A 24,869-nucleotide genomic window follows, 5' to 3' on the forward strand; every position below is an offset into this window, starting at 1 on the left:
GATGTGACACGTCACATATCACTAAATAGACTTCCAGGTGTCTAAAGGCTGTGTGTCTCTGATATGGTGAACCCAGGCCAGCTTTATGTAACTTTTAAATGAACTACTCACAACGGATTTGCCATTGAAAATTGCCAGGCTCTAGTTGACCAAGAAGTCCTAACTGCTATCGGTCTAGCCGGTCACAACCTCTCCATCAATCGGTAGGCCAAATATGTGTAACACGTCTTCGAGTGTCACTGTAACCTCACCAGTTGGCAATACGAAAGAACGAGTCTTCGACCTCTACCTTTCCACAAGAGCAAATAACAATGCGGAATGCCCTTTGATCTCTGCAACTCTCGAGATATGATAGAATCGCATTGTTTGTAAGGTAATCCTGAAATCACTTAACAAACATATGAAGGTATCGAATGAAATTAAAGTGAATTAAAATTAGCGATTTTTAGGCCTAAAAGCCATGTTTTTACTTTTAAGCACAAATTAGGAGAAATTCACAAAATCATGCTATTTCATTGAATAAATGTGAGAAAAGTTGATAAAATTTCCTAAATTCAACATAAGATGAACCACAAAATTGGAGTTTATCATAAGGCCTGCAAGTCGACCGCCAGGTGCCACATCTCTAGCGAATCAAATTTATATGGTAGAAAATTTCTGTTAACTTGGTACAAGACAATAGAAAATAGAAAATAAAAAATAATTATATAAAATTCAAAAAGATAATTACAGAAAATAAAAATAACACTAAAAAGAAGTTAAAAATAACATAATTACAAAAAATTCAAAAAAATGATTTATATTATTTCTGATTAATAGTGACATCATAATAGAATATTCGAAAAAAATAAAAAATGATCTTATTTAATAATTTTAATAAAAATAATTTTTAACATAAAAAAATAAATATATAATAACAAAAATTCTAAAAAAAATTATCAATATTTCTATTACTTATTATTTTCAATAATTATAGATTAACAGATTAAAAAACAATAATATTATAACAAAAAATAACAAATAACAAAAAATAAATAAAAATTATTAATATTATCACAAAAAATAAAAAATAAGTATTTAAATTATTTAATTCACTATACAAATGATAATAATAATATTAACCAAAATAATTCTACTAACAAAAATACATTCAAATACTAAGCTCTAAATTAGCAAAAATACTAAACTTACATAATTAGATTGTTTCAAATAATTTATAACATATTTTTTTGCGTACGTATAATTGCGTACCATTATTCCAAGCAACACACTATTTATTCTCACCCTCACCAAAGATTACCTTCCTCCTTCTCAATCTCTCTTAAAAGTCTTTTAAAATGAAGAATGAAGAATGAAGTTCTTGAAAGAAGGATGCAAGGCAGTTCTCGCTCCCTCACAAAGGTACCAACACATTATAGTACACTGGAGTTCTCTGAACATGCATGTTGAAAACATGGAGACCAGCTGGACAAGTGGTCAACACGTAAGGTGCGTGTTGCCCGGGGATTATCATGTGGCACGGAGATGCTGATAAAGATGTCTTGGAACTATGCGAGGAATCTCTGCTCCTCCAACATGCAGGGTGCATGTTGTTTGCATGCTTGATACATGGCTAAGAATCACTACTAAAATTGTCTCGAAACTATGCGAGAAATTTCTGCTGCTTCAACACACAAAGTACATATTGTCCTGTACTTGACACATAGCAAATCTCTGTTAAAAATATCTGTAAAAATTGCCTCGAGATTTGGCACAGAATCTTTGCAATCTCAACACGCAGGATGCGTGCTGTATAAGATTTTTTGCAACTTCACACTTCTGTAAAATACTCCAAATAACAATATTCAACAAAAATACTATTTATTCATATAAAAATAATTTTTAAAAATAAAAATGTAAAAAAATGATAAATATTATTTTCTTATTATATAATAAAAATAAAAACTTAAAACTTGTTACTTTTATATAAAATTATTAATTAAATAATATTAAATAATTTAATATTTGAGTAAATTATTCTTTAATAATTATTAACTAATAATTTTATAAAACAGCTTGTTTTATAATGAGAAAAGAAAAACAGTAAAGCGATGATTTGCAGAATAACGCAATTCCAGTAAGCTTAATTCTATTGGCTACGTTCTCATGCCGCAGATCACGATCCCCGTGCCTATACTTTCCAACCATTATACCCGTCGATTTGTCTCCCCATCAACGGTCACAAACTTCTCATCTCACTTCTCCCCTTCCCCCAAAAATAAACACTTTCAGTTCCCGCCTTAATCACCACCAAAATCAAACTCACCCTAAACCCTATATAACAATCCCCAAATATTTTACTCACTCACCATCTCAATTCTCCTTCTATTTCAGAAATTTTCCTTCAAATTTCTCACTCTTTCACTTTCATTCACATGGCTCGTACCAAGCAAACTGCTCGCAAGTCCACCGGCGGCAAGGCGCCGAGGAAACAGCTGGCAACAAAAGCCGCCAGAAAATCAGCTCCGGCGACCGGAGGAGTTAAGAAGCCGCACAGATTCCGGCCTGGAACCGTTGCTCTGAGAGAGATCAGGAAGTACCAGAAGAGCACTGAGCTTCTGATCCGCAAACTTCCGTTCCAGCGCCTCGTTCGTGAGATTGCGCAGGATTTCAAGACCGATCTCCGGTTTCAGAGCAGCGCCGTCGCCGCTCTCCAAGAAGCCGCGGAGGCTTACCTCGTCGGTCTCTTTGAGGACACTAACCTCTGTGCTATTCATGCTAAGAGAGTAACTATTATGCCTAAGGATATTCAACTTGCTCGCAGAATCAGAGGCGAGAGAGCTTGAGATTCAGATTCAGATTCTATTGCTGATAGATCTTAGAGCTCAGTTATTTGTTTTATTGTAATGATAGTTCAGCTTTGGTTTAATACTTAATGTTGAATTGATGAAATCTAATCTTAATGAGTGCTTATATGCATTTTATGCTGTAATATCTGAACACTAGATATCAATTTTAGAATTTGCCTTAAAATATTTCAAGACGATATCTAACATCGTAATTAAACAGATTTTAATACTCCACCACTAGGAACTCAATAGATTTTAAGATTCCAGCACTAGATGCAATATTTCAATTCATTCTCAGTCAAGTTAAAAATCGTAAGAGTACTTTGCTTAGATTACCTATGTTTTGGAATTTGAAATAACCAATCAAGGAGTGAATGCCAAATAGGTCAAATAAGACTTCTTTAACTCAAATTTTAACCAAATAATTATTTCTCAGATCTCACAATGTTGTCTTTCATCTTGCACTTTAAGACACAACAATGAATAGCCTCGTTTTTTTTTTTTTTTTTGACAAAACAAAATATTTCATTTATAGAAAAATTCATATATTATTGATAAATTAGATCTAAATTTATAAAAAATCTTTAGATATATTTTATGCTGTATTATAAATTAAAATTAAGTCTAAAGTTTAATTTTAAATAGTAGAAATATAAATGAATTTGAAATTCAATGTTTTCTAAATCAATACAAGTGATGCAATATATTAAATAAATTATTATTATTTTTTTAAATTGAATCATCTTCTGATATAAAGATATTTCTATAAACAAAAAATAAATTTCAATGTATTCTCAAATTTGTACTAATGTATCAACATCACTCATAAAGGAGGAGATAATAAAATACTAGAAAAAATAACACACAGAAATATTAAAAGAGAAAAACAGAAACTAAAATAAAATAAAATAAAAAAAATCAAAGACAAAAGAAATGGGAGAAAGAGATGACAGAGATAAAAAAAAAAAAGTAAGGGATATAAAATGGAAGAACAGTGAGTTGATGAGTTGAGAGAAAGGAAAAGGAGGGTTTGAAGAAAATCAGAGACACTAAAAGAAAGGTGAAAGAAAAACGAGAAAAAAGGGGTTAATAATTAAATTCGTTTTTAAAAGATCATTTATTATTTAAATTTATCTTTGAATAATTTTTTTAGTCATGTTAATTTTTAAAAGATAAAATGTAAATTAAATTAATCATTTTGTTAGTACGATGATGATATGTCATGTGACATAATGACGTGATAAGTTAATACCACATGTTATAAGATGATTGGTTAACCTATCAAATTAATGACACGTGGTATGTCACGTATCATTTGACATATAATAAATTTATTTATAATTAAAATAATTCCTAAAAGTATATCCATAAATTATTTTTTATTCGTAAAATTTTAAAAATTGATTAAATTAGTCCTTATATAAATTTTTCTTATTTTTTTATAATATTAAATTTAAATCTTTTTATACTATTTTTTAGATTTTAATAAACAAAATTTGCTGTACATAAAATAATAAAAATAATTAAATTATTATAAGATTATTTTGTCATTTGTATTTTAAAATTTTATATTTTTAAATTGTAATTTTTTTAATGAAATTTTTTATTTAAATGAGTTTATTAAATTATTATTGATTATATATTAAAAAATTTAATATTTTGATTCTCACTAAATAATATAGTGGTTATTTTAAAAAAATAACTTTGTAACAATTTGATTATTTTTATTATTTTATTTGAAAAAAATTTTGTTTATTAAGGTGTAAAAAATATTAAAATGAGTACGATTAAGAATTATTAAAAATTTAATATATCAAGAAAAAATAAGAAATTTTTATAAGGATTAATTTGATCAATTTTTTAAATTTTAGAGATGAAAATGATTTGTGTGCACTTTTAGGGACTAATTTAATTATAATTAAATTTAGGATAAAGTATATTTTTTGTCCCTAAAGTTTACTAAAAGTTTTAAAAATATCCCTAAGTTTTAATTTGTTTCAATTTTATCCTTAATGTTTTTGATTAGGTCAATTTTATCCTTATCTTCAAATTTTTTGGTCAAACTATGGTCAACATTAATTTTTTCCAATAACACCCCCCAAACCCTATTCTCTTTCATCATTATCCCCAAACTCACTAAGGAATAGCCCCATCCCTCACTCCCTCTCCGACGGTCTCCTCCGTCGTGTAGTCTACCTCCAGAACAACTCCCTCTCCAGCCACCTTTTTCCGCTGCTCCTCAACCTCACCAACCTCTAGGGACTCAACCTCGCCAACCTCCAGCTACTCAACCTCGCTCACAACCTCCTCTCCAGCGACATTTTCCGGCGACATTCCAATGAACTTCTCCAAATCTCAACGCCAGCTCATCAACTTGTCCTATAATGGCTTTTTCGGTGGGATTTCAGTCACTATCGGAGCTCTAAAAAAGTTCGAGCAACTCTGGCTTGACTCCAACAACTTCCATGGGATCTTACCTTCAACACTTGCAAACTGAAAGATACAAAACCTCCCATGAGAAGAGAAGGTTGTTGACAAAGATCGATAAAGGTAAAATCTTTTTGTTAAAATCTTTGAGAGCATGTTTGAAGATACGGTACCCACAAAAAGGAGAAAGTAATTGAGAATCAGAAAGGACATGTACCTCTTGTTTGTTATGGAGTTTTGATCTGTTGTTACATGGAGCTGTTGTGTTTTGTTGTTGTTGATGTTGCTGTTGCCCATTTTTTATTTTGCTTCTTCTTCTTCTTAAATGTTAATGGATTCGATTTCAAGTGCTTTATAGTTCTTGTTGGTTGGAGCCATGGTCAGAGATCAGTGGTAGAATGATGGGTCTTGTAATGGAGTCTTCTCCATGGAAGAGAGAATGAGGATTTGATATACATCTCTTGCGGTGGCCAGAATTGGGGCGCAAATGGCGGCGGGAGTGTTGGGTAGTTGTTGTTCTTGATGATGATGAAAGAGAATAGGGTTTGGGGGTATTATTGGAAAAAATTAATGTTGACCATAGTTTGACCAAAAAATTTGAAGATAAGGATAAAATTGATGCAAATCGAAAACATTAAGGATAAAATTGAAACAAATTAAAACTTAGGGGTATTTTTAAAACTTTTAGTAAACTTCAGGGACAAAAAATATACTTTACCCTTAAATTTAATAATATCAAATGATACGTGACATGTTAGGTGTCACTGACCTGACACGTCAACCAATCATCTTGTGACACCTGACATTATTCTACCACGCCATCATGCCATGTGGCACTTAACGTGACACGTCATTATTTAACAGACGGAAGGACTACTTTAATTTACGTTATATCTTTCAAGAACTAATATGACTAAAAAAAATCATTTGAGAACCAAAATAAAAAATGCATGATATTTCAAAGACGAATTTAACTATTAACTAATAAAGTAAAAAAGAGAGAAGAGGGAAGAGGGAGGCCACCAACCTTGCAAGGTTAGAGGCGGCAGCCTCCCTCCAAGACGGCAACAAATATGAGGAGAGAGAAAAAGCTCAAACCCTAGCATAGAGAGAGAGAAGAGAGAAGTGAAAATGTTGCATGTATTGAAAAATTCTTTTAGTAAATAGCCTCGCATTTATAATAAACTTAGTGTTTATTTTCATTATGGCATATACATTCTTAATTGCAATCATAACAAATTTAGTGTGGATGCATAATGAGTTGGTTGAAGATCATATAAAAAATCATTGTCCCATGCTTTGTTTTTCTAAATACTAGTCTTTGATCCATTACTCTCTATGTATTTATAACTTGTACTAAGAAAATATCAAGAAACGAAGTATTATTCTTGAAAAGGTATTTGTTGCAAAATATTGTCATATTATCTATATGTAGAGAGATGTGATGATTAGTAAAAAAATGTGTGGATATAGTTAGTACATCAACGCTTTATAGAGGAAAAAGTTTTCTTGAAAATGGTTAATAATATCAATAGATAAAATTATAGAGTAAACATGATAGGATAGGTAAAACTAGAGTAAGATGGAAAAAGTGTATATATATATATATATATATATATATATATATATATATTTGGTGAACAGCAATAAAAAAAAAGAAAAAGAACTGAAACATGGAGACAACAATAAAGAAGAAACTATCCAAGGTCTTGCATTAACAGAGGTAGTAATGCAGTTCGAAGTTGTAACTAAACTACTTTGTCATCAATATTACAAGCCTCTCTTTTAGTGAGCTAATATGTAACTTTATTAGAATCTCTTGATATGAGTTCAAACTTCATTTCTCAATATGCTCTCATTTTTAAGTGAAAGATCCTTTTAACAATTTTTATTTTACGATGCCGATTAGCTAATCTCCATCCAAACATCATACCTGGTCATACGTTTTGGGACAGTCAAACTCACACAGCACGAGTTTGACTCTAGATTTAGCAGCATGATGTAAATGTCTCCATATACTCTAAAGCTCTACTTTGATGACATTGGCATAATCAATTCGACCTGCTCCTCCCATCACCAGTTGCCATAATTATTGTGCAAACACCACCCAAAATCAGCATTCCCAATCAACACTTTTACACTACTATCGCAATTAAGTTTAATTGCACCAGGTTTAGGGACTCTCCAATTAAAGGGTTCCATGCTAAACAATGAGTGGACTTCTAGAATCATTTCAGCACTAAACATAGCACTCTACATTCGAGCTCTATGAAGTATTGTCATAGGAGCTAAAGGAACCATAAAAAATACTACCATTTCTGTCTTGCCAAACAGCCCACACCGTTGCCGTAAAGATAGAGTCGATGCCATTTTTAAGATGTTGCTTGAACCAATTGAGTAGATCTTAATGAAAAAGTTGACATTCGAGAACCCCATATAATCCCAGACTTGCTTCACCGCATCACAGTCTCAAAGGCAATGCATAATTCTCTCTAAAAAAATAGTTACATCTAGTACAAATATTAGAAACAGAGAGATTTTGTCGAAGGCACAACTGCTGAGTCAATAAAGAAGTATGGAGACAAAGACATACCAAAAGCCATACTTTTTTTGGTATGTAAATTTTTCAGAGCCAAGACTAATTAATGTTTTCATCTAATTAACTTTCTCTTTTAGTAATCACTCATCTAGATTTAGCTGAATATAAATAGAAAGAGAGCTTGTCCACATCCAATTTGAATCACCGTTCTTAGCACAAAAAGGAGAATAATTTAAAGTATCATCCTTTACTTTATCAAGAATAAAAGAATAAATTCTTTTCAAATACCAATAATCATTCTCATATACATAATTGATTCTCATATTTGATTCAACAATTTTTAAAAATTTCATTTTACCATCCATGAGATCTGATTGCATCCAATTATCAAAGCATAGAAATTTATTAAATGAGTCAACTTCTCATGTAAAATTATCACTAAAAATAGCTGCAACATGAGCAATTGCCTTCCAAATGTGAGACGAAAACTATTAATAGTAGCTTTAAAAATATTTTTATTTTTAATGTACTTGTGAAGTATGAGCTGAACTCATAATTTATCATAGTTATTTGTTAATTATCAAACTAGTTTTTCAACAACAACCAGTGATTCACCAAGTAAGAGTCCCTAATTGCAAAGCTTCAATATTTCTTAGGAATAGTTAAGGTCCTCTAAAAAATTAAATGTAGTCTCTGACTAGTAGCACTACGATTAATATTTTGATGGTCGCATCAATATTCGAACACACCAAATTTAAAGAAAGACTAACTTATATTTTGTAAATAGGAATAGAAGATAAAATAAATTTGGCTAGCCGAACCTTACTAGCTCTATTGAGGAATCTCCCTTTTCAAGAAGAAAGTCCATTCCAAATTTTGTTCATCATATTATTGAAATCCGCTTTGATAACTCTAGCAATTAGCATGTGTGAGAGGTGTAACAACCAGATTTTCGATAACGGACTTCTCGAGTTTCAAACATTAGGAAGGTTGTAAAAATCCAGATTACACGAATAGACTCCATTTGACGAACCAATTTCGAATATGCAGAAAAATAAATAATAATATTTCAAATATAAGAATATTTCAGATAATAATATTTGATAATATTAATATTTTATTATATTGATATTTTATTTTTTGATGAGTTCAACTTGACCCAAGTCTTGAAGACTTAGAGTATTATTCTCTCGTTTTTTGTAGTCTAAAGGGTTTAGATGAGTATAGAGTTTAAACTTGTTCAGGTGTTAGTTTAGAAACTTCGTGAATAGGTCAGGACCTGAGAGGTCATATATATTATCTTATTAGGTGTATACTGACAGGATCTGATAAAAAAAATTGGGATTTAATACATTCAAAGTATTAAAATCCTAATAGAAGGGGGCGAGAAAAGAATGGCATCAAGAAGAGGAATTTATTAGCACAAAGGGACACAGCGGAAACATAAAAGATAGATAAAGATTTTTCCTACTAGACCTCTAAGATATCTGTTCTTAGCAACCTAGATCACTGGAAGGGATTCCCTACTAGACCTTCAAAGAACTTGTCCTTGACAACCTAGATCAGAGGGATGAAAATTGAATCACTCAATCTTCTCCATGCAACAAGCGAAGCAAATCACTCACCTCACTTAGTCACACAAAAAACGTGCATAAAGCACTAAGAAAATTTTATTCATCAAAGTTATCTAAATTGTCTTACCAAAGGTGTTTAAATAGGCCCTAACAAACTAACTAAAAGATAAGATAAGATAACTAATTTAAATCAGATTTGATCTTATTGGATTAGATCAGATTTGATTTAAATTTTAAAATCCTAAAGATATGATAACTAATTTAAATCAGATTTGACCTTATTAGATTATATCAGATTTTATTTAAATTTAAAATCCCTAAAAATACTACTAAGCAAATCAGAAGTAATTCAAATCTTCCAACAAACTCTAATAGCAAAACAAATAAAAATTAAATTACTAAAAATTCGAAAATTAATAAAATTATGCCTCCCATTGAATTTGAAAAGCTTTATTGGGCTTCTTGTTGTCCTGCCTTAACCCAATGGGCCTTATGAATTGTTGTCCTTTCAGCACCACTGTTTTTGAGATGGACTATCGGTCTTCTTGATGTCTAAGACTGGCATGGCACAATTCTTCTAGTATTCAGATACTTGAATATGACAAGATCACCATTCTGCCTTTTAGCTCTAAGATGACGAAAATGCCCTCCTGACCACGTATTATCCTCTCCCTCTTCAAAAAGATTCGTCATCGAATCTTGAATGAGATGCTCTTCATCCCTCCAAGGAATCCAAATCCAATCTCCGGGTTTAAATTTCATGGTTTGATGACTCTTCTCTACCCACTGAATTGTGGCTATGTCCTTCATGTGTGCAAGTTCAATCTTTCTAACAATACTTTCACCATCTTGTCCAAAGTATGCAATTTGTCTTTCTTTTTTTTCATCCATATTAATACTTCCATAATTGATCAGTGAATCTATAAAGCCTGTGAAAGTTGATATAAAAACACTTGGAATTTCATGGTTAGATGTATAAGAAACTAAGGATTCCGTGAAATTCAATGATACTAATGCACTCTTGTCTAAGTTAGAACTTTCTAGATCTCTCTCACAAGTATGTTTATTGCTCTCAGTTTTTTTGTCACTCATTGACTCCTCTCACTCACTATTCTCATAGTTTATCTCAAAACTCTCACTTTCAATTAAACATTGATCCTTTTCACTCAAACACTGATTTTCTTTCTCTGTTTCTTTTCTCTCTTTCTCTCTGGATTTTTAAATTCCTCACAACCCAAGAATCCAGTTAAGAAAGTCTGCACTTTTGAGTCTTTCAAGGACACATCACCTTCTACAGCATACTCAACAAATTCTTTCATCTCTGGCTTTGAAGAAGAATGAAAGATAGGCGTAGAAGAAATCCTCTTCGTATGGCGATCTATCATTTTTTGCACCTGCTCCCTGTCAATGGCCAATTTGACCAAATCCTCAATGGTTGCGTAATGGTAACGTTGGATTTTATCTGCAAGTTCTTCACGTAATCCAAACAAAAATTGTTCCATAAGAACATCAGGACTCCTTTTAATATTAGCCTTGTCCATCAAATATAAAAACTCCTTGTGGTACTCCATCACTGATTGTGAACCTTGTTGCAACTTACAAAATCTTCCAAAAAATTCATTGTGGTATGATGATGGCACAAACTGGTTCTTCATAATTTTCTTCGTAATTTAATTTTTTTGCTACTTTTTTTTTTTTGCAGACACTGGCTTAAAGATAGAATAATTGCAAAACCAAAATAAATAAGAAATTTTTTTCTTTTTTTTAACTCTAAAGTAAATTTGCATAAATTGAAGAGAAAAAATAAAGAGACTAAAAATTTATCTACACTGATACCAGATGATAAGAAAAAATTGGAGTTTAATACATTCAAAGTATTAAAATCCTAATGGAAGGGGGACAAGAAAAGAATGGCACCAAGAAGAGGAATTTATTAGCATAAAGAGATACAGTGGAAACATAAAAGATAGATAAAGGTTTTTGCTACTAGACCTCTAAGATACCTGTTCTTAGCAACCTAGATCACCGGAAGGGATTCCCTACTAGACCTTCAAAGAACTTGTCCTTGACAACCTAGATCAACGGGATGAAAATTGAATCATTCAATCTTCTCCATGCAACAAGCGAAGCAAATCGCTCACCTCACTTAGTCACACAAAAAATGTGCATAAAGCACTAAGGAAATTTTATTCATCAAGGTTATCTAAATTGTCTCACCAAAGGTGTTTAAATAGACCCCTAACAAACTAACTAAAAGATAAAATAAGATAACTTAATTTAAATCTCCCAAAGATAAGATAACTAATTTAAATCAAATTTGATTTGAATTTTAAAATTCTAAAGATATGATAGCTAATTTAAATCAGATTTGATCTTATTAGCTTAGATCAGATTTGATTTAAATTTAAAATCCCTAAAAATACTACTAAGCAAATCAGAAGTAATTCAAATCTTCCAACAAACTCTAACAGCAAAACAAATAAAAAATAAATTACTAAAAATTCAAAAATTAATAAAATTATGCCTCCCATTGAATTTGAAAAGATTTATTGGGCTTCTTGTGTCCTGCCTTAGCCTAATGGGCCTTATGAATTATTGTCCTTTCAGCACCACTGTTTTTGAGACGGACTTTCGGTCTTCTTGATGTCCAAGACTGGCATGACACAATTCTTCTAGTATTCAGATCCTTGAATATGACAAGATTACCATTCCGCTCCTTAGCTCTAAGATGACGAAAATGCCCTCCTGACCACGTATCAGGATCTGTAAATGCTATACTAGTGTATGATGATATGTGAATATTTATGTTTATGTTTATGTTTATGATGTTAACCATTTCTATATCCTTGTAATAACAAATCAATTAACGTTTTCAAAAAAATAAAATTTATCTCGCAAAAATAATTGCGTTTTAATAACGAATCACACTCATATAATAAATACTAGTTAAAGTTAGGAAAAGTAAGTTAAAGCTTAGCTTATGGTATGATGATCATGACATATTAGAAGTTAGATCGTTACAAGAGGCACCCCAAGATATTTTTCCAATGAGTTAGCAAATCGTATAAATGAAATACTTGTAAAGAGATTATTCCGTTGCCTGAAAACATTAAGAGAACATATGGCTCGAGATTTATTAAAGTTAACCTTTCTACCTGACGCCTTACAAAATATTGCAAAAGTCTAAAATATGCACAAACCGAGACTTCTTAGCCTCACAAAATAAAATAAGATCATTTACAAATAGAAGATGAGAGATGACAATCCCTCCTTTAGAAATAGCTATTGGACTCTAATTGTCAGAATCTACCCTCTGTGTAATTAGGTAACTCAGTCGCTCCATACAAAGCACAAAAGATAGGGAGACATTGGATCACCTTGCATCAAACTTCCTTTTTGGTTGGAAACCTTTTAAGCAGTTGTTATTCCACATCAGAGCCAGATAAGAAAATCGAACACAGCGCATAATCAAAGAAACAATAGATGGAGGGAATCCAAACATGCCTAAAGTTTATTCCAAAAAGTTTCAATTAACTCTATCATATGCCTTCTCAAGATCAATTTTAAAAGTAAAAGTATCCTTCTTAGATTTAGTCTTTTTCATAAAATGAAGGACTTCTTGGACAACAATAATATTATCTGGCGACCCCTTCGTGGAATAAAATCACCCTACGGTGGATCAAAGATGGTGAGGGTTTGAGAGCTTCTCCTCCCTTTCCCAAATCTGTTTGTATCGTTGCATGCAAATGGGGAAGAAGGAGCTGCTGTTTAGTTTAAATGTTTAGGTCCGGTTGGATCCATGGGCCTGGTTTGGGCCCCGGTTCAATCGATTCGGCTCTTTTTGGTCCGATTTTGGGCCAAATTTTCAAAATTGATATCAAAATTCTCGTTTCGATGAGCTCTATCCTATTTTGATATTAGTTTTGCATTTTTAGCTTTCTTAATTAAAATTCAAATTATTGACTAATTATTTACCGATTTTAGCGGGGTTTACATCTTTTCCTAATATTACCAAAAATATTTTTATTGAAAGAAATGGTCCCTCACTTGCAAGAGACGGAAAGTATATAAAATAAAAGATTTTAGATAGGATAAATTTTAAAAACATTATAAAAAATAATTTATTAAAATTTATTGAAAAATAAAAGTTTTTATATTTTCAATATATTGAATACATAAAAAAAATTAAAAAATTTTTATTTTTATCCCCTCAAAATATGTCTTTAGACTTTAGAGAACAAAATAACTAAATTCTAAAATAAAAAAAAATCATATTAAATGTATATTAAAATCAGTTATTAAAATTAATTATTAGTATAAAATATTTATTAGAATACAAAATATATATTGAAAATAAATTAAATAAAATATATATATTTATACCTAAATATATAAAATTTAATTACACTAATTTTAATATATAAATAATATTTTTAAATAAAAATATACAAGATAAAACTAAAATGCAACATAAATGTAAACCTAAGTCATTCATTATTAGTATAAAATTAGGAATTTAATTGTGGACCATATGAATAAGTTTTATATAAACAATCAAAGGTATTTTATTGGTAACTAATTTTTATATTTTTTATTTAAAAATTATATAAATACATTAATTTGATTAAATAATCGTATAAATTTTTTTATATAATTAATATATTAAAATTAAATTCTAAAACTATGTGAAATATAAATAAAAAAATAATTAGTAAAAAGTAAAATTTTATTTTCATATACCATAAGTATAAAAAATTTTTAAATAAATAACCAATAATGTATTATTATATATGATTAGATAATCATGTCTTTATCAAATCAAAACTGAACTCAAAAGTAAATAAGAGTTTAAAGTAAATTTTCTAAAATACAAAAAATACAGTATAAAAGCGCAGTCGTTTAGCTTAGCAGCGCGCCACCCCCAATTACAGAGTAGTGCACAAAATACGCAGTTATACCGAACACAAATTAAAAAATAAAACAAAAAAGGAAAAAGAAAAAGAAAAAGGAAAAGAAAAGAAGAACCCTAATGAATGTCTCTTCAACTTCATTATTTTCATCTCATCTGCGGGAACATAATCCTTCAACAAATTTCTGCGCTTGATTGCTCTCTCACTGATTTCAGAGTTCCAATCCCTAACATAAATTTTGCTTCTTTTTCTCAGTGAACAAAATTTCCCCTTCGCTACTGCAGCTGCAACTTTTTAGGGTATCTATGATATCTGGGTATTCGTATTTATATTTATGGTAGCTGTGGAAACTAATCGCGTGATGGAAAGGGAACGAACCCGCAAACGCCCTCGTCTCGCGTGGGACGTGCCTCCACCACCACCACCATCCCAGCAGGTTCCTTCAATTTTCTCGATTAATTGGAAATTGGAGATTTTAGGGTTTTTGGTTTTCAATTGCATGATATGGATATGGAAATTGAGATTGTTCTTGGCTTTCCTTGCAGGCTGAAACGGGTGTGGTTGATGAAGGAATCGAAAAGAGGCACGCCTCGCCTCCAAGAAGGGACGACGATCGTGAAGGCCATTATGTCTTCAATCTTGGCGAAAATCTCACTCCTAGATGTAATTGGCACCTTAATTGCAATTTATATATTTCTTTATTTTGTATCGATTGGTTTGGAAAAAAAATGAACAATTGAGATTCTTTTTATGCATGCTTACAATTGGAAAAACTGAACAATTTATTGGTATTCTATACTTCTGTTTGCTTTTAAAGTTCGTGTCTTTTTAAAAAGTCACTGTAAATATGTTGAAAACTTGAGTCTCCTTCGGTTGTTAGTTTCTTAGTTTTAGATACCATGAACTTCTTTTGTTAAACTATTATTTTATAATTTTAAGTTAGGTTCGTGTAGTTTCAGATAGGGTTTTCATTTATGCTATTCTATCATTTTTTTTTAAACCCTTGTTTTGGGTAAAAATTTCCTCATATTAAGGTCTTGTTGATTTTGACAGATAAAATCCTCAGCAAGATGGGTGAAGGTTAGCGGTCAAGTGTCCTCTGATTCTGAATACAAGATTTTAATTTTTTTGTCACTGTGCTTGTGTCATTCAGCATATTGCTAGTGCTGTAGGCACATTTGGTCGAGTTTTGGAATGTTGGGATCGCCAAGCCAGAGAATACGTTGCTGTCAAGGTAATTAGGAGCATTCGGAAATACCGCGAAGCAGCAATGCTTGAAATTGATGTGCTTCAACGTCTGTCTAAGGGTGAAATAGGAATCTCACGGTAAAGACCCTAACAATGTTAAATGGCTTCCGGATTTGGTACTTCCAAATTTAAGCAACAGTAATATTTACATTAAAGAACATTTCTCTTCTGCAGCTGTGTGCAGATCCGGAATTGGTTTGATTACCGAAATCACATATGCATTGTAAGTATACTTATGATGTGTCTCTAGACAGAATATGTTTGTTCATATATACAAGAAATTTGTCTAGAGTAATTTAGATATTGATCTGGAGATGCCTTTTTTTCCTTTTTAACCCTATGTTTGGGGGAGTCTTCGCAGTGTTTAATGTTAATAGGTGGCTGATTCGATTCTGAGTAATGATGATTTTTTCCCGGTGGTATATGCATGTCTTTATGTTGTTCTGTTATGCTTCTTTCTATTCAGGACATAAGTGAATTGAGTTGTTAAGTTCAGCTACATGGTGGATTGTTTTAAATATGTCCATGTGGGCTTTATTAGTAGATCTGAGAACTAAGCAGAAAAACTCCTTTCAATGCATTTTAATGGTGTTATCAGGTCTTTGAGAAGCTTGGACCAAGCTTATTTGATTTTCTAAAGAGAAATAAATACTGCCCATTCCCTGTGGACCTTGTTCGGGAATTTGGACGACAGCTTTTGGAATCTGTAGCATGTCTGTGGATTATTCTTGGCCTTCAGTTTATTTCTCATGTCTTAATTATTCTGTGGACTATTCTATCAACCAACTCTTTCTCCCTTGGCCTACTTTCTTTGTCCGGGGTGACAGTGTATCTTGGTTGTGTTTGCTTACTCTTGTTTTGTGTGATCTATCCTATTCAGATATGCATGAACTACATCTAATCCACACTGACCTGAAGCCAGAAAATATACTTCTTATTTCTTCTGAATATGTAAAGCTCCCTACCCGTAAGGTATTTGGCATTTTATAGTGCTAACATAATAACCTCTTTTGGATTTGGGTATAGACTCAATTATGACATATTTAAGGAAAATGGTTGAATTGGTACAGAGGATTACCTCAGGTGAAATGCAATTCAGATGCTTGCCCAAGTCTAGTGCCATTAAGCTGATTGATTTTGGTAGTACTGCTTTTGATCATCAGATTCATAACTCCATTGTTTCTACAAGGCATTACAGAGCCCCTGAGATCATTCTAGGTAACTAAATATGGGTTGAGCTGGTGAAAATGTGTTTTGGTTGTTTATTGGTCGGTTGACAGGCAGTCCTTGGGGAAAGAATTATGAATGATGAGTAGTACATTGAAAACGTTAACAACAGCTTACGTTAGGGCATCTGTGCTTAATTCTTCCAGTTCTACTTATGGTTTATTTTTACTTTAGCATTGTGCAATTAACATATTTATTTTTATTCGACCATTAATTTTTAATATGGGATTGATCACTTTAGTAGCTTTCCTATGTTGATGTATTTGAATTTAGGCAATAATGAAACGGTGTCAAGTATGTCTTGCCTGGATGTTATGATTTGGGAGACTTAATAATTATTTTATTTTTTGACTGAGCCTTTTCTCTATATGTAATTATCAATACTAGTACAGTAGTTCTTGAGCCAGAATAAATCATGGCTGTTCCTGTTGACATATTCTCACCTGCATCTGTAACAATAATTGCAGGTATAGGGTGGTCCTACCCTTGTGATTTGTGGAGTGTTGGTTGTATTCTCATCGAACTATTAACGGTGAGTCTTATAACTATCAAGTGTGTTGGACAGGCCTTGAATATGGAAAAGTTGGCCTTAGTGTTCTAAACCTGAAACTTCTTTCAGGGTGAAGCATTGTTTCAAACTCATGAAAACTTGGAACACCTGGCAATGATGGAGAGAGTGCTGGGACCTATACCCGAACACATGGTCCGACGATCTACGTAAGTAGTGAATTTGATTGTGCTCTTAAGTCTTCCCTCCCAAATATACTAATAGGCCTGAGATACATCCAGAGCAACAGTTTCCGAAGTTATGAATGCATAAGCATAATATCATTTACTGACATATCCTTTTGCCCATTTGGTCCTCGCGCAGCCGAGGAGCAGAGAAATATTTCAGGCGTGGAGCAAGACTAAATTGGCCTGAAGGAGCTGTTTCAAGGGAAAGCATCCGTGCTGTTAAGAAGCTCGATCTTCTTGAGGTTTGTTTTGTTTCCTTACCCAAACCAGTATATGTGACTGCTTGGCTTAAATCTTCAACCCATTATTGGTTCATGGTTTAAAAAACAAGGTGAAAATTATCATGGATGACTCATCAACACACAGCTCATCCATGAAAAACTTCACCTTATTATCCCATTGCCAATTATACCCTATTAAAAAAAAGAAAGAAAAAGAACATTACCTCATTACCTGTAATGACAAATAAATATGCTTTACAGGATATTGTATCAAGCTGTGTGGATTCTTCAAGATCATCTTTAACTGATTTGTTACATGGCTTATTGACTTATGATCCGAATGAACGCCTAACAGCTCGACAAGCCCTTGATCATCCCTTCTTTAGAAATCCAACTTAAGAAGAATCCCAACTTGACATGTACTATGCTTTGGAATTATGAATATCATCTTGAAGATTGTATGCTGGTCAGCTACAACTTAGTTTTGCATGTATCGATCAATCATTCAATTTTGTTGTTTTCAATCACCACCAAAAAATATGTTTCCTAATAATTCCTTGCTCCTGTTTTGTTTTCCCAAGTTTTGATAATTCCAAGGATTCAACCTTTTGTGTTTTAATAATCTAATCCGTTTGCATTGGAATATAGAGAAGGTAAAATGAAAATAATAGAAAAATAAAATAGAATGGATTATGCCGAGTCCTGTGCTTCCATGGCCTTTAGGCTTTGGTATTCATTGAAAGATCTCTAAAGGAGTGAATGGTCTATTAAAAATTGGAAGTAACGTTTCATTATTTAATTTTAATCACCACTTATTTATCATCATATACTTTTAACATTTAATAATAATATGGTTAACCAACAAAAACTTGCTCAAAATATTCTAGCACTGACAAAAATTACTTCAATTTTATTATCGACAAAAATACAGGTTTCATCCTCAGTAAAAAGTGCAGCAACTCTTCTCTGGTTTTGTAAGTTGAAAAAAAAGGCCAATTTGTAGGAACCTATTTTGCATGAATTTGATCCTAGTTCAGAAATTAAAAGTATGATTAAGAAATTTATCTTCAGCAATTCTCTTCAATAAGTCAGAGGAAATGACATTCATGAAGGCGTGGTGTTAATTATGATTTTGCATTACCAATAATCTCCACAAGAACATAGACCGTTCTCAAATCTGTGGAACCTATTTGCATCTCTCACCACAAATACAATCTTCAAAACCTTAGAGAGACCCTTGATGAAGGTATGGCAGTCACCACAAACCCTCAAATTCTTGAAAATCCTAACCATCCTCTCTCCTTTTACCCCACCACTGACCAAAACCAATCCAATAGCCAATTTCTCACTATGGTACCTCAAACTCTCCACCTTTGATTCCTCTTCAACATCATGCAATGCAAAATTCATATTATGAACATACCCTATTTCCTCCTTCATCCTCTTCTCCATTTCTCTCAACACTTGATGAATCTTCTCTATGAGTGTATGTGTGCTATCTCCATTGAAGAAAATGTGGATTTCCTTATTTATTTCTACCCAACTTCGCCCCGCCTCTTTCTTCAATCCCTTCCTCTTCACTTTCTCTCTTATCTTCTCGCTTTCATTCCAATATCCTGCATCAGCATACATGTTTGACAACATGACATAGTTCACTGGATTATTACCATCCATTCTCAATAATATCTCTCCCACTTTTTCACCCATCTCCATCTCCCCATGCATTCTACAAGCACTAAGTAGTGTCTGCCATATACCGGTATTTGGCTTCAAGGGCATCGTCTCAATGAGCTCCTTCGCGTCGTTTAAGCGCCCGGCACGTCCAAGGAGATCAACCATGCAAGCATAATGCTCTACTTGTGGTTTGAAATGGGGATTGCTAAGGAAACTGGAGAAGTATTGTTGTCCTTCTTTGATGAGTCCTGTATGGCTGCAAGCTGAGAGCACAGCTAAGTATGTCACACTGTCAGGTTCGATTCCATGAACTTGCATTTCGGCGAAAAGTTTAACTGCCTTGTAACCTATACCATGTTTACCGTAACCAGTAATCATAACCGTCCACGAAACAACATTCCTTGTTGGCATCTCTCTGAAAAGTGCATCTGCCTCGTCTGTTAATCCGCATTTCATGTACATATCTAAAACTGAATTTGCCACTGATGCTTCTAATCCGAATGGTACTTTGATGGCGTAAGCGTGCATTTGCTTCCCCTGCAACACAAGGGCGAAATCAGCAAACACACCTATGAGACTTGAGAGCACAAACCCATCCACCTTATGTCTGCTCTCTCTCAACTGATGAAACAAGTTTATGGACTCTTGCAAATTGTCTTCTTGAGCATAGCCAAGAATAAGTGTGCTCCAAGGTACCACATTCTTATGTTCAATTTGATCGAACACCTTCCTAGCTTTGGCTGTGTGTCTGCATTTGACATAAAAATCAACCAGAGCACCTGCGACAGTTGATTGAGCCAAGTATGAAGATCCTTGTCTGATTAAGGCAGCATGTATTTGCGATCCTTCAGCGACCATGCCAACACAACTACATGCCTTTAAAGTACTTGAATATGTATATTCATCAGGAACTTCTCCCTTTTCTTGCATCTCCCTAAACAGATTCAAAGCCCCTTCACCATTTCTCTCATGGGTGTATCCGGCAATCATTGCATTCCAACTCACAAGGTTCCTCACTGGCATAGCATCGAACATCTTAGCTGCCTCGCCAACCCGTCCCCACTTGGAATACATGTCAATAATCGAATTTCCCACGACAGGCGCAAAATCAAGATTGGATTTTGCACAAACCCCATGAATCTGCATTCCATTCTGAGGTACACCCAAAACCGTTGAAGCTTTTAGAGCAGTAGAAAGTGTGAACTCATTAGGCTTAATACTAGATAGCCCCATTTTAGAGAATAACACTAAAGAGGCATTGGGATCACCATTTTGCAAATAACCACACATCAGAGCCGTCCAAGACACCACATTTCTTTGTGGCATTTTATCAAACACCAAACATGCCAATTTCATAGTGCCACATTTTGCGTACATATCAATGAGATTATTGTTCGGAACCAAATCAAACCCTAACCCTAGCTTCTCCATAACCCCATGTAGCTGCTTCCCCTGATCAATCAAACGGTACCTTGAACACTTCTTCAATACCTCAGTGAATCGGTAACACATGCTAGAATATGGGAACGAGAACCGCGCAATTTCTCGTGCGAGAGCTCGAGAACCGCTTCGTCCCCGCGGTGAAAAACTGCGCGAGAATATCGGAATTGAAGAAGATTCACGCACACGTCGTGAAGCTTTCGCTATCACAGAGCAACTTTGTGATTACAAAAATGTTGGATTGTTGCGACAAATTCAGTAATGTAAATTATGCCACCTTGCTATTCGAGCAACTCGTGGAGCCAAACGTGTTCTCTTACAACGCAATCATCAGAGCCTTAACGCACAATCAAGAACACTACCTAGCAATCACAGTGTTCAAGAGAATTCTGATGAGGGAAGAAAGGATTTCAGATAAAGTTCCGATTTTGCCCAATGAATTCACGTTCCCGTTTGTGATAAAGTCGTGTTCGGTGCTCTCATTGCGGTGTCTTGGTGAAGAGATTCATGGGCAGGTTTGGAAATTTGGGCTGAAGTCAAATTCTGTGACCGAGAATGCACTGATTGATATGTATACGAAATTCGGTGATCTGAGGAATGCACATAAGGTGTTTGAGGAAATGACTGAGCCAGATGCTGTTTCCTGGAATGGCTTGATCTTTGGGTATGCTAGGTTGGGGCAGATGGAGAGTGCAAGGGTGCTGTTTGATGAAATGCCTTGTAGAACAATTGTTTCTTGGACTGCAATGATATCCGGGTACTGCGGAATAGGGTGTTATGGTGATGCATTGGACATCTTCAGGAGGATGCAAATGGTGGGCATTGAGGCTGATGAGATTAGTGTTATAACTGTTTTGCCTGCTTGTGCACACCTTGGAGCTCTTGAGGTTGGGAAATGGATTCATATGTACTCAGGTAAAAACGGGTTTCTTCAGAAAACCGGCATCTGCAATGCACTGGTTGAAATGTATGCTAAGTGCGGTTGCATTGATGAAGCAATGAGCTTGTTTGATCAAATGGTTGAGAAGGATGTGATTTCTTGGAGTACCATGATTGGAGGGCTAGCTAATCATGGGAAAGCTCATGCATCAATTGAGCTGTTTCGGAAAATGCAGAAGGCGCAAGTTACACCAAATGGGATAACTTTTCTTGGTGTTTTGTCAGCTTGCACTCATGCAGGGTTTTGGAATGAGGGGTTGAAATATTTTGATGTCATGAGGTTGGAGTATCATATAGCCCCTGAAATTGAGCACTATGGTTGCTTGGTTGATCTTCTAGGACGTTCTGGGCAGCTCGAGCAGGCCCTTGACGCAATATCTAAGATGCTAATGAAGCCAGATTCAAGGATATGGAACTCCTTGTTAAGCTCTTGCAGGATTCATCGCAATCTTGGGATTGCTGTGGTTGCAATGGAACAGCTTTTGGAGCTTGAGCCAGAGGAATCCGGAAACTATGTTTTGCTTGCTAACATATATGCAGAACTTGGCAAGTGGGAAGGTGTATCAAATGTTAGGAAACTCATTAGAAGCAAGGGGATAAAGAAAACGCCAGGGTGTAGCATGATTGAGGTTGACAATGTGGTTCAAGAGTTTGTATCAGGTGACGATTCAAAACCCTTCTCACAAGATGTGTTTTCGATCCTAGAAGTCCTGGTTTTACACCAAACTAGAACTAATGATTTGATGGAGGATGTCACAGAAGATGCAAGTCAACTCTGGTGAAATTTAGCATAAGGTTTGTTTTTTCACCCTGCAAAGTGAACATCTTTTGAGTTTGCATAAATTACTCTAGTCGACTTAGCTAAAGTGATGAATCATATTGGTGGCGAACATACAGAAGCAAAACTGTTACTGATGAAATAGAGCTGGTTGAATCCTGAAAGAAACTCATAATTTTCCTTACAATGGTGAATGGGTTCAGATCAACATGAAAAATAAACATACAACAAATTGAAGATACTAAAGGCCACATAACCCTTTTGTAGCTAACCGTTTACCTATAAAGGAGCCAAACCAATCTAATTCCTATCACTTAGCGACTATTTTTTACTTTCCAAATTCCACCAAAAGATTGTGCAGCCAAAGTTTATGAAGTTTTATCAGATGGCACAATGCGCCTGAATACGGCCTGGAAGGTTTGCCCCCCATTTCTTGCAACTTTTTGACCTTCTTCAGTTGCAGAACTCAAAAGCTTCACAACTGGATCTGCTTCAAGTTCTTTCTCAGTCAAGGCTTCAAACATGGGGTGATTCTCCAGACAAGATTTCATCCAGTCCCCAAGCTCTTCAACATCTGTAATTGTGTATATAATTCCACCAGCCTTAAGAACATAAGCATATTCATCTAGCAAGAATGGGCTGATAACCCTTCGGCGGTGATTCTTCTCTTTAAAATGAGGATCAGGAAACAAGAAAAACATCTTTGTGAGCTGTGCTTTCTCAAAATAATTAGGAATGTACTTCATTGAGTTAGTCCGCACCACAGAAACATTTTGGTATTGACCTGGATTTGCTACCCTTAGAGATAGAATCCGTTCCTTGACATACTCAGTCACTTTATCTCTAAGCTCCATTCCAATCATCAGTGTTTCTGGGAAAAGTGTTGAAAGACTAATGAGCAGCCCTCCAAAACCACAGCCAATATCAGCAAACTGGATCTTTCTAGAACCATCGGCTTGATCAGACGATGGAAAGATCTGAGGGTAATGGAGGGAATAGTCAAACTGACTGGGGGATATTGGCACAGGGAAGTGAGAGTCACTCAGTGGATTGCTGTGTGCTCGTGCTCGGTAGAAGCGCTTTCGTGGCAAACCAGTTGACTTGCTGATAGTTGCTTTTACCTCAGTCTCTGGCATGTCTATTTATTCAAACTGCAGGATGGTAAAAGCACAAATTTTATTAATTATATTGGTAACTGATAAAGCAACACATTTTTTTGCCACAGAACCTAAGTACAAATACAGGGTAAAATACTTATATTCAAATTTTAGGTTTTGATAACTTTTTATGTCATTTTGTTTCAATCAGGCATCTAGATTGCAGGCAAACAAAATGATGCTTATACTAACAACTAACAACATAGTCAAAAGACATGATATTAAGTTGATTGTAAATTGAAATTGAGATGCAAGTTTCAACAAACAAACTGTTTTCTCTGTTCTCAAGCGGATACTATAACACAGAAAATCAAAGATAAAAGGAATATCATGCAGTATTATGAGCAGAAGATCACTGACCATAGATGCATATTTCAAAGCAAAACATCTGTTAAAAGATATTGTTAAGATGATAACATTAGCTAACAGTCCTGCTAGTGCTACATCAATACATCATAGGCATATTGAGAGCGCAGATTCAAGGCTCTTCCTATTATTTACCATTACCTATCAACTGAAAATTGACCACATTTTCCACAAGTAAATATATCATCCTAAACATTTTCCCAAATACTAAATGAAATAAAGAGTGGATACTTCTAATATCTTGAAATCTAAAAAAAGCAATCAATCTTCTTTCATTAATGATTAAGAGGATATTTAGAATGACAAAAAAATTTCTCTTTAAACTTCGGATAACTGCTATGTATCTGGATAATTACCTACATCATAAGGGCATGAAAAATGAAATTTTCCTGAAAGAAAAAATACATTTTTTTAAAAAAAAGATAGAGTATTAGAGTTTGAAACTAATATAAACATAAACTAAACATAAGTAAACTACAATGATAATGCAGCCCAAACTATATATAAGAGAGAAAACGAAAAATTAAACAAAGGGCGACGAAAATGGGAACAAAAAATGGCAGTAAGATTTGAACAAAATACAAATCAACCTCGTAGGAATTATGACGAACAGGTGGTGTGCGTGCTAAATCCATCAAAAAACAATTACACAAACACAAAGACCAACACAAACAAATCGCAATCCCAAACTCAAAAGTGAAATCACAAGAATCAAAATTGGATGCAGAGAATTTTCGCCATCACAAGCACACACACACAAAAAAAAAAAAAAAAAAAAAAAAAGAGTTGAGGCTAAGTAGAGAGTA

The 24,869-nt window shown here is 33.8% G+C and overlaps 5 protein-coding genes across 5 annotated transcripts; 3 read left to right on the top strand and 2 right to left on the bottom strand.

Annotated features, from left to right (window-relative positions):
* The first annotated feature begins 2,290 nt into the window (after positions 1 to 2,290).
* Positions 2,291 to 2,971, top strand: LOC107624194 (histone H3.2). Its single transcript, XM_016326677.3, has one exon. The coding sequence runs from the start codon at positions 2,415 to 2,417 to the stop codon at positions 2,823 to 2,825; it is 411 nt and encodes a 136-aa protein (XP_016182163.1). The 5' UTR covers positions 2,291 to 2,414; the 3' UTR covers positions 2,826 to 2,971.
* An 11,309-nt stretch (positions 2,972 to 14,280) lies between these two features.
* Positions 14,281 to 18,262, top strand: AME3 (Protein kinase superfamily protein). The gene is made up of 12 exons (XM_016325623.3): positions 14,281 to 14,714; positions 14,824 to 14,941; positions 15,332 to 15,358; positions 15,451 to 15,604; positions 15,701 to 15,749; positions 16,125 to 16,239; positions 16,407 to 16,498; positions 16,597 to 16,744; positions 17,221 to 17,285; positions 17,373 to 17,470; positions 17,625 to 17,730; positions 17,971 to 18,262. Exons 1-12 carry the CDS (start codon positions 14,613 to 14,615, stop codon positions 18,106 to 18,108), a joined length of 1,212 nt encoding a protein of 403 aa, XP_016181109.1. The 5' UTR covers positions 14,281 to 14,612; the 3' UTR covers positions 18,109 to 18,262.
* Positions 18,263 to 18,846: 584 nt separating this feature from the next.
* Positions 18,847 to 20,895, bottom strand: LOC107623833 (Tetratricopeptide repeat (TPR)-like superfamily protein). The gene has a single exon (XM_016326219.3). The coding sequence runs from the start codon at positions 20,893 to 20,895 to the stop codon at positions 18,847 to 18,849; it is 2,049 nt and encodes a 682-aa protein (XP_016181705.1).
* On the bottom strand, positions 20,753 to 23,676 carry LOC107623835 (tRNA (guanine-N-7) methyltransferase). Its single transcript, XM_088483131.1, has one exon. The coding sequence runs from the start codon at positions 23,674 to 23,676 to the stop codon at positions 22,909 to 22,911; it is 768 nt and encodes a 255-aa protein (XP_088339257.1). The 3' UTR covers positions 20,753 to 22,908.
* MEF21 (mitochondrial editing factor 21) lies at positions 20,904 to 23,761 on the top strand. Its single transcript, XM_016326220.3, has one exon. It carries the CDS (start codon positions 20,904 to 20,906, stop codon positions 22,542 to 22,544), a length of 1,641 nt encoding a protein of 546 aa, XP_016181706.1. The 3' UTR covers positions 22,545 to 23,761.
* Positions 23,762 to 24,869: the final 1,108 nt, after the last annotated feature.

This window comes from Arachis ipaensis, chromosome B10, assembly GCF_059453495.1.
Source record: "Arachis ipaensis isolate K30076 ecotype BB chromosome B10, ASM5945349v1, whole genome shotgun sequence".
NCBI classification, from domain to species: Eukaryota; Viridiplantae; Streptophyta; class Magnoliopsida; order Fabales; family Fabaceae; genus Arachis; species Arachis ipaensis.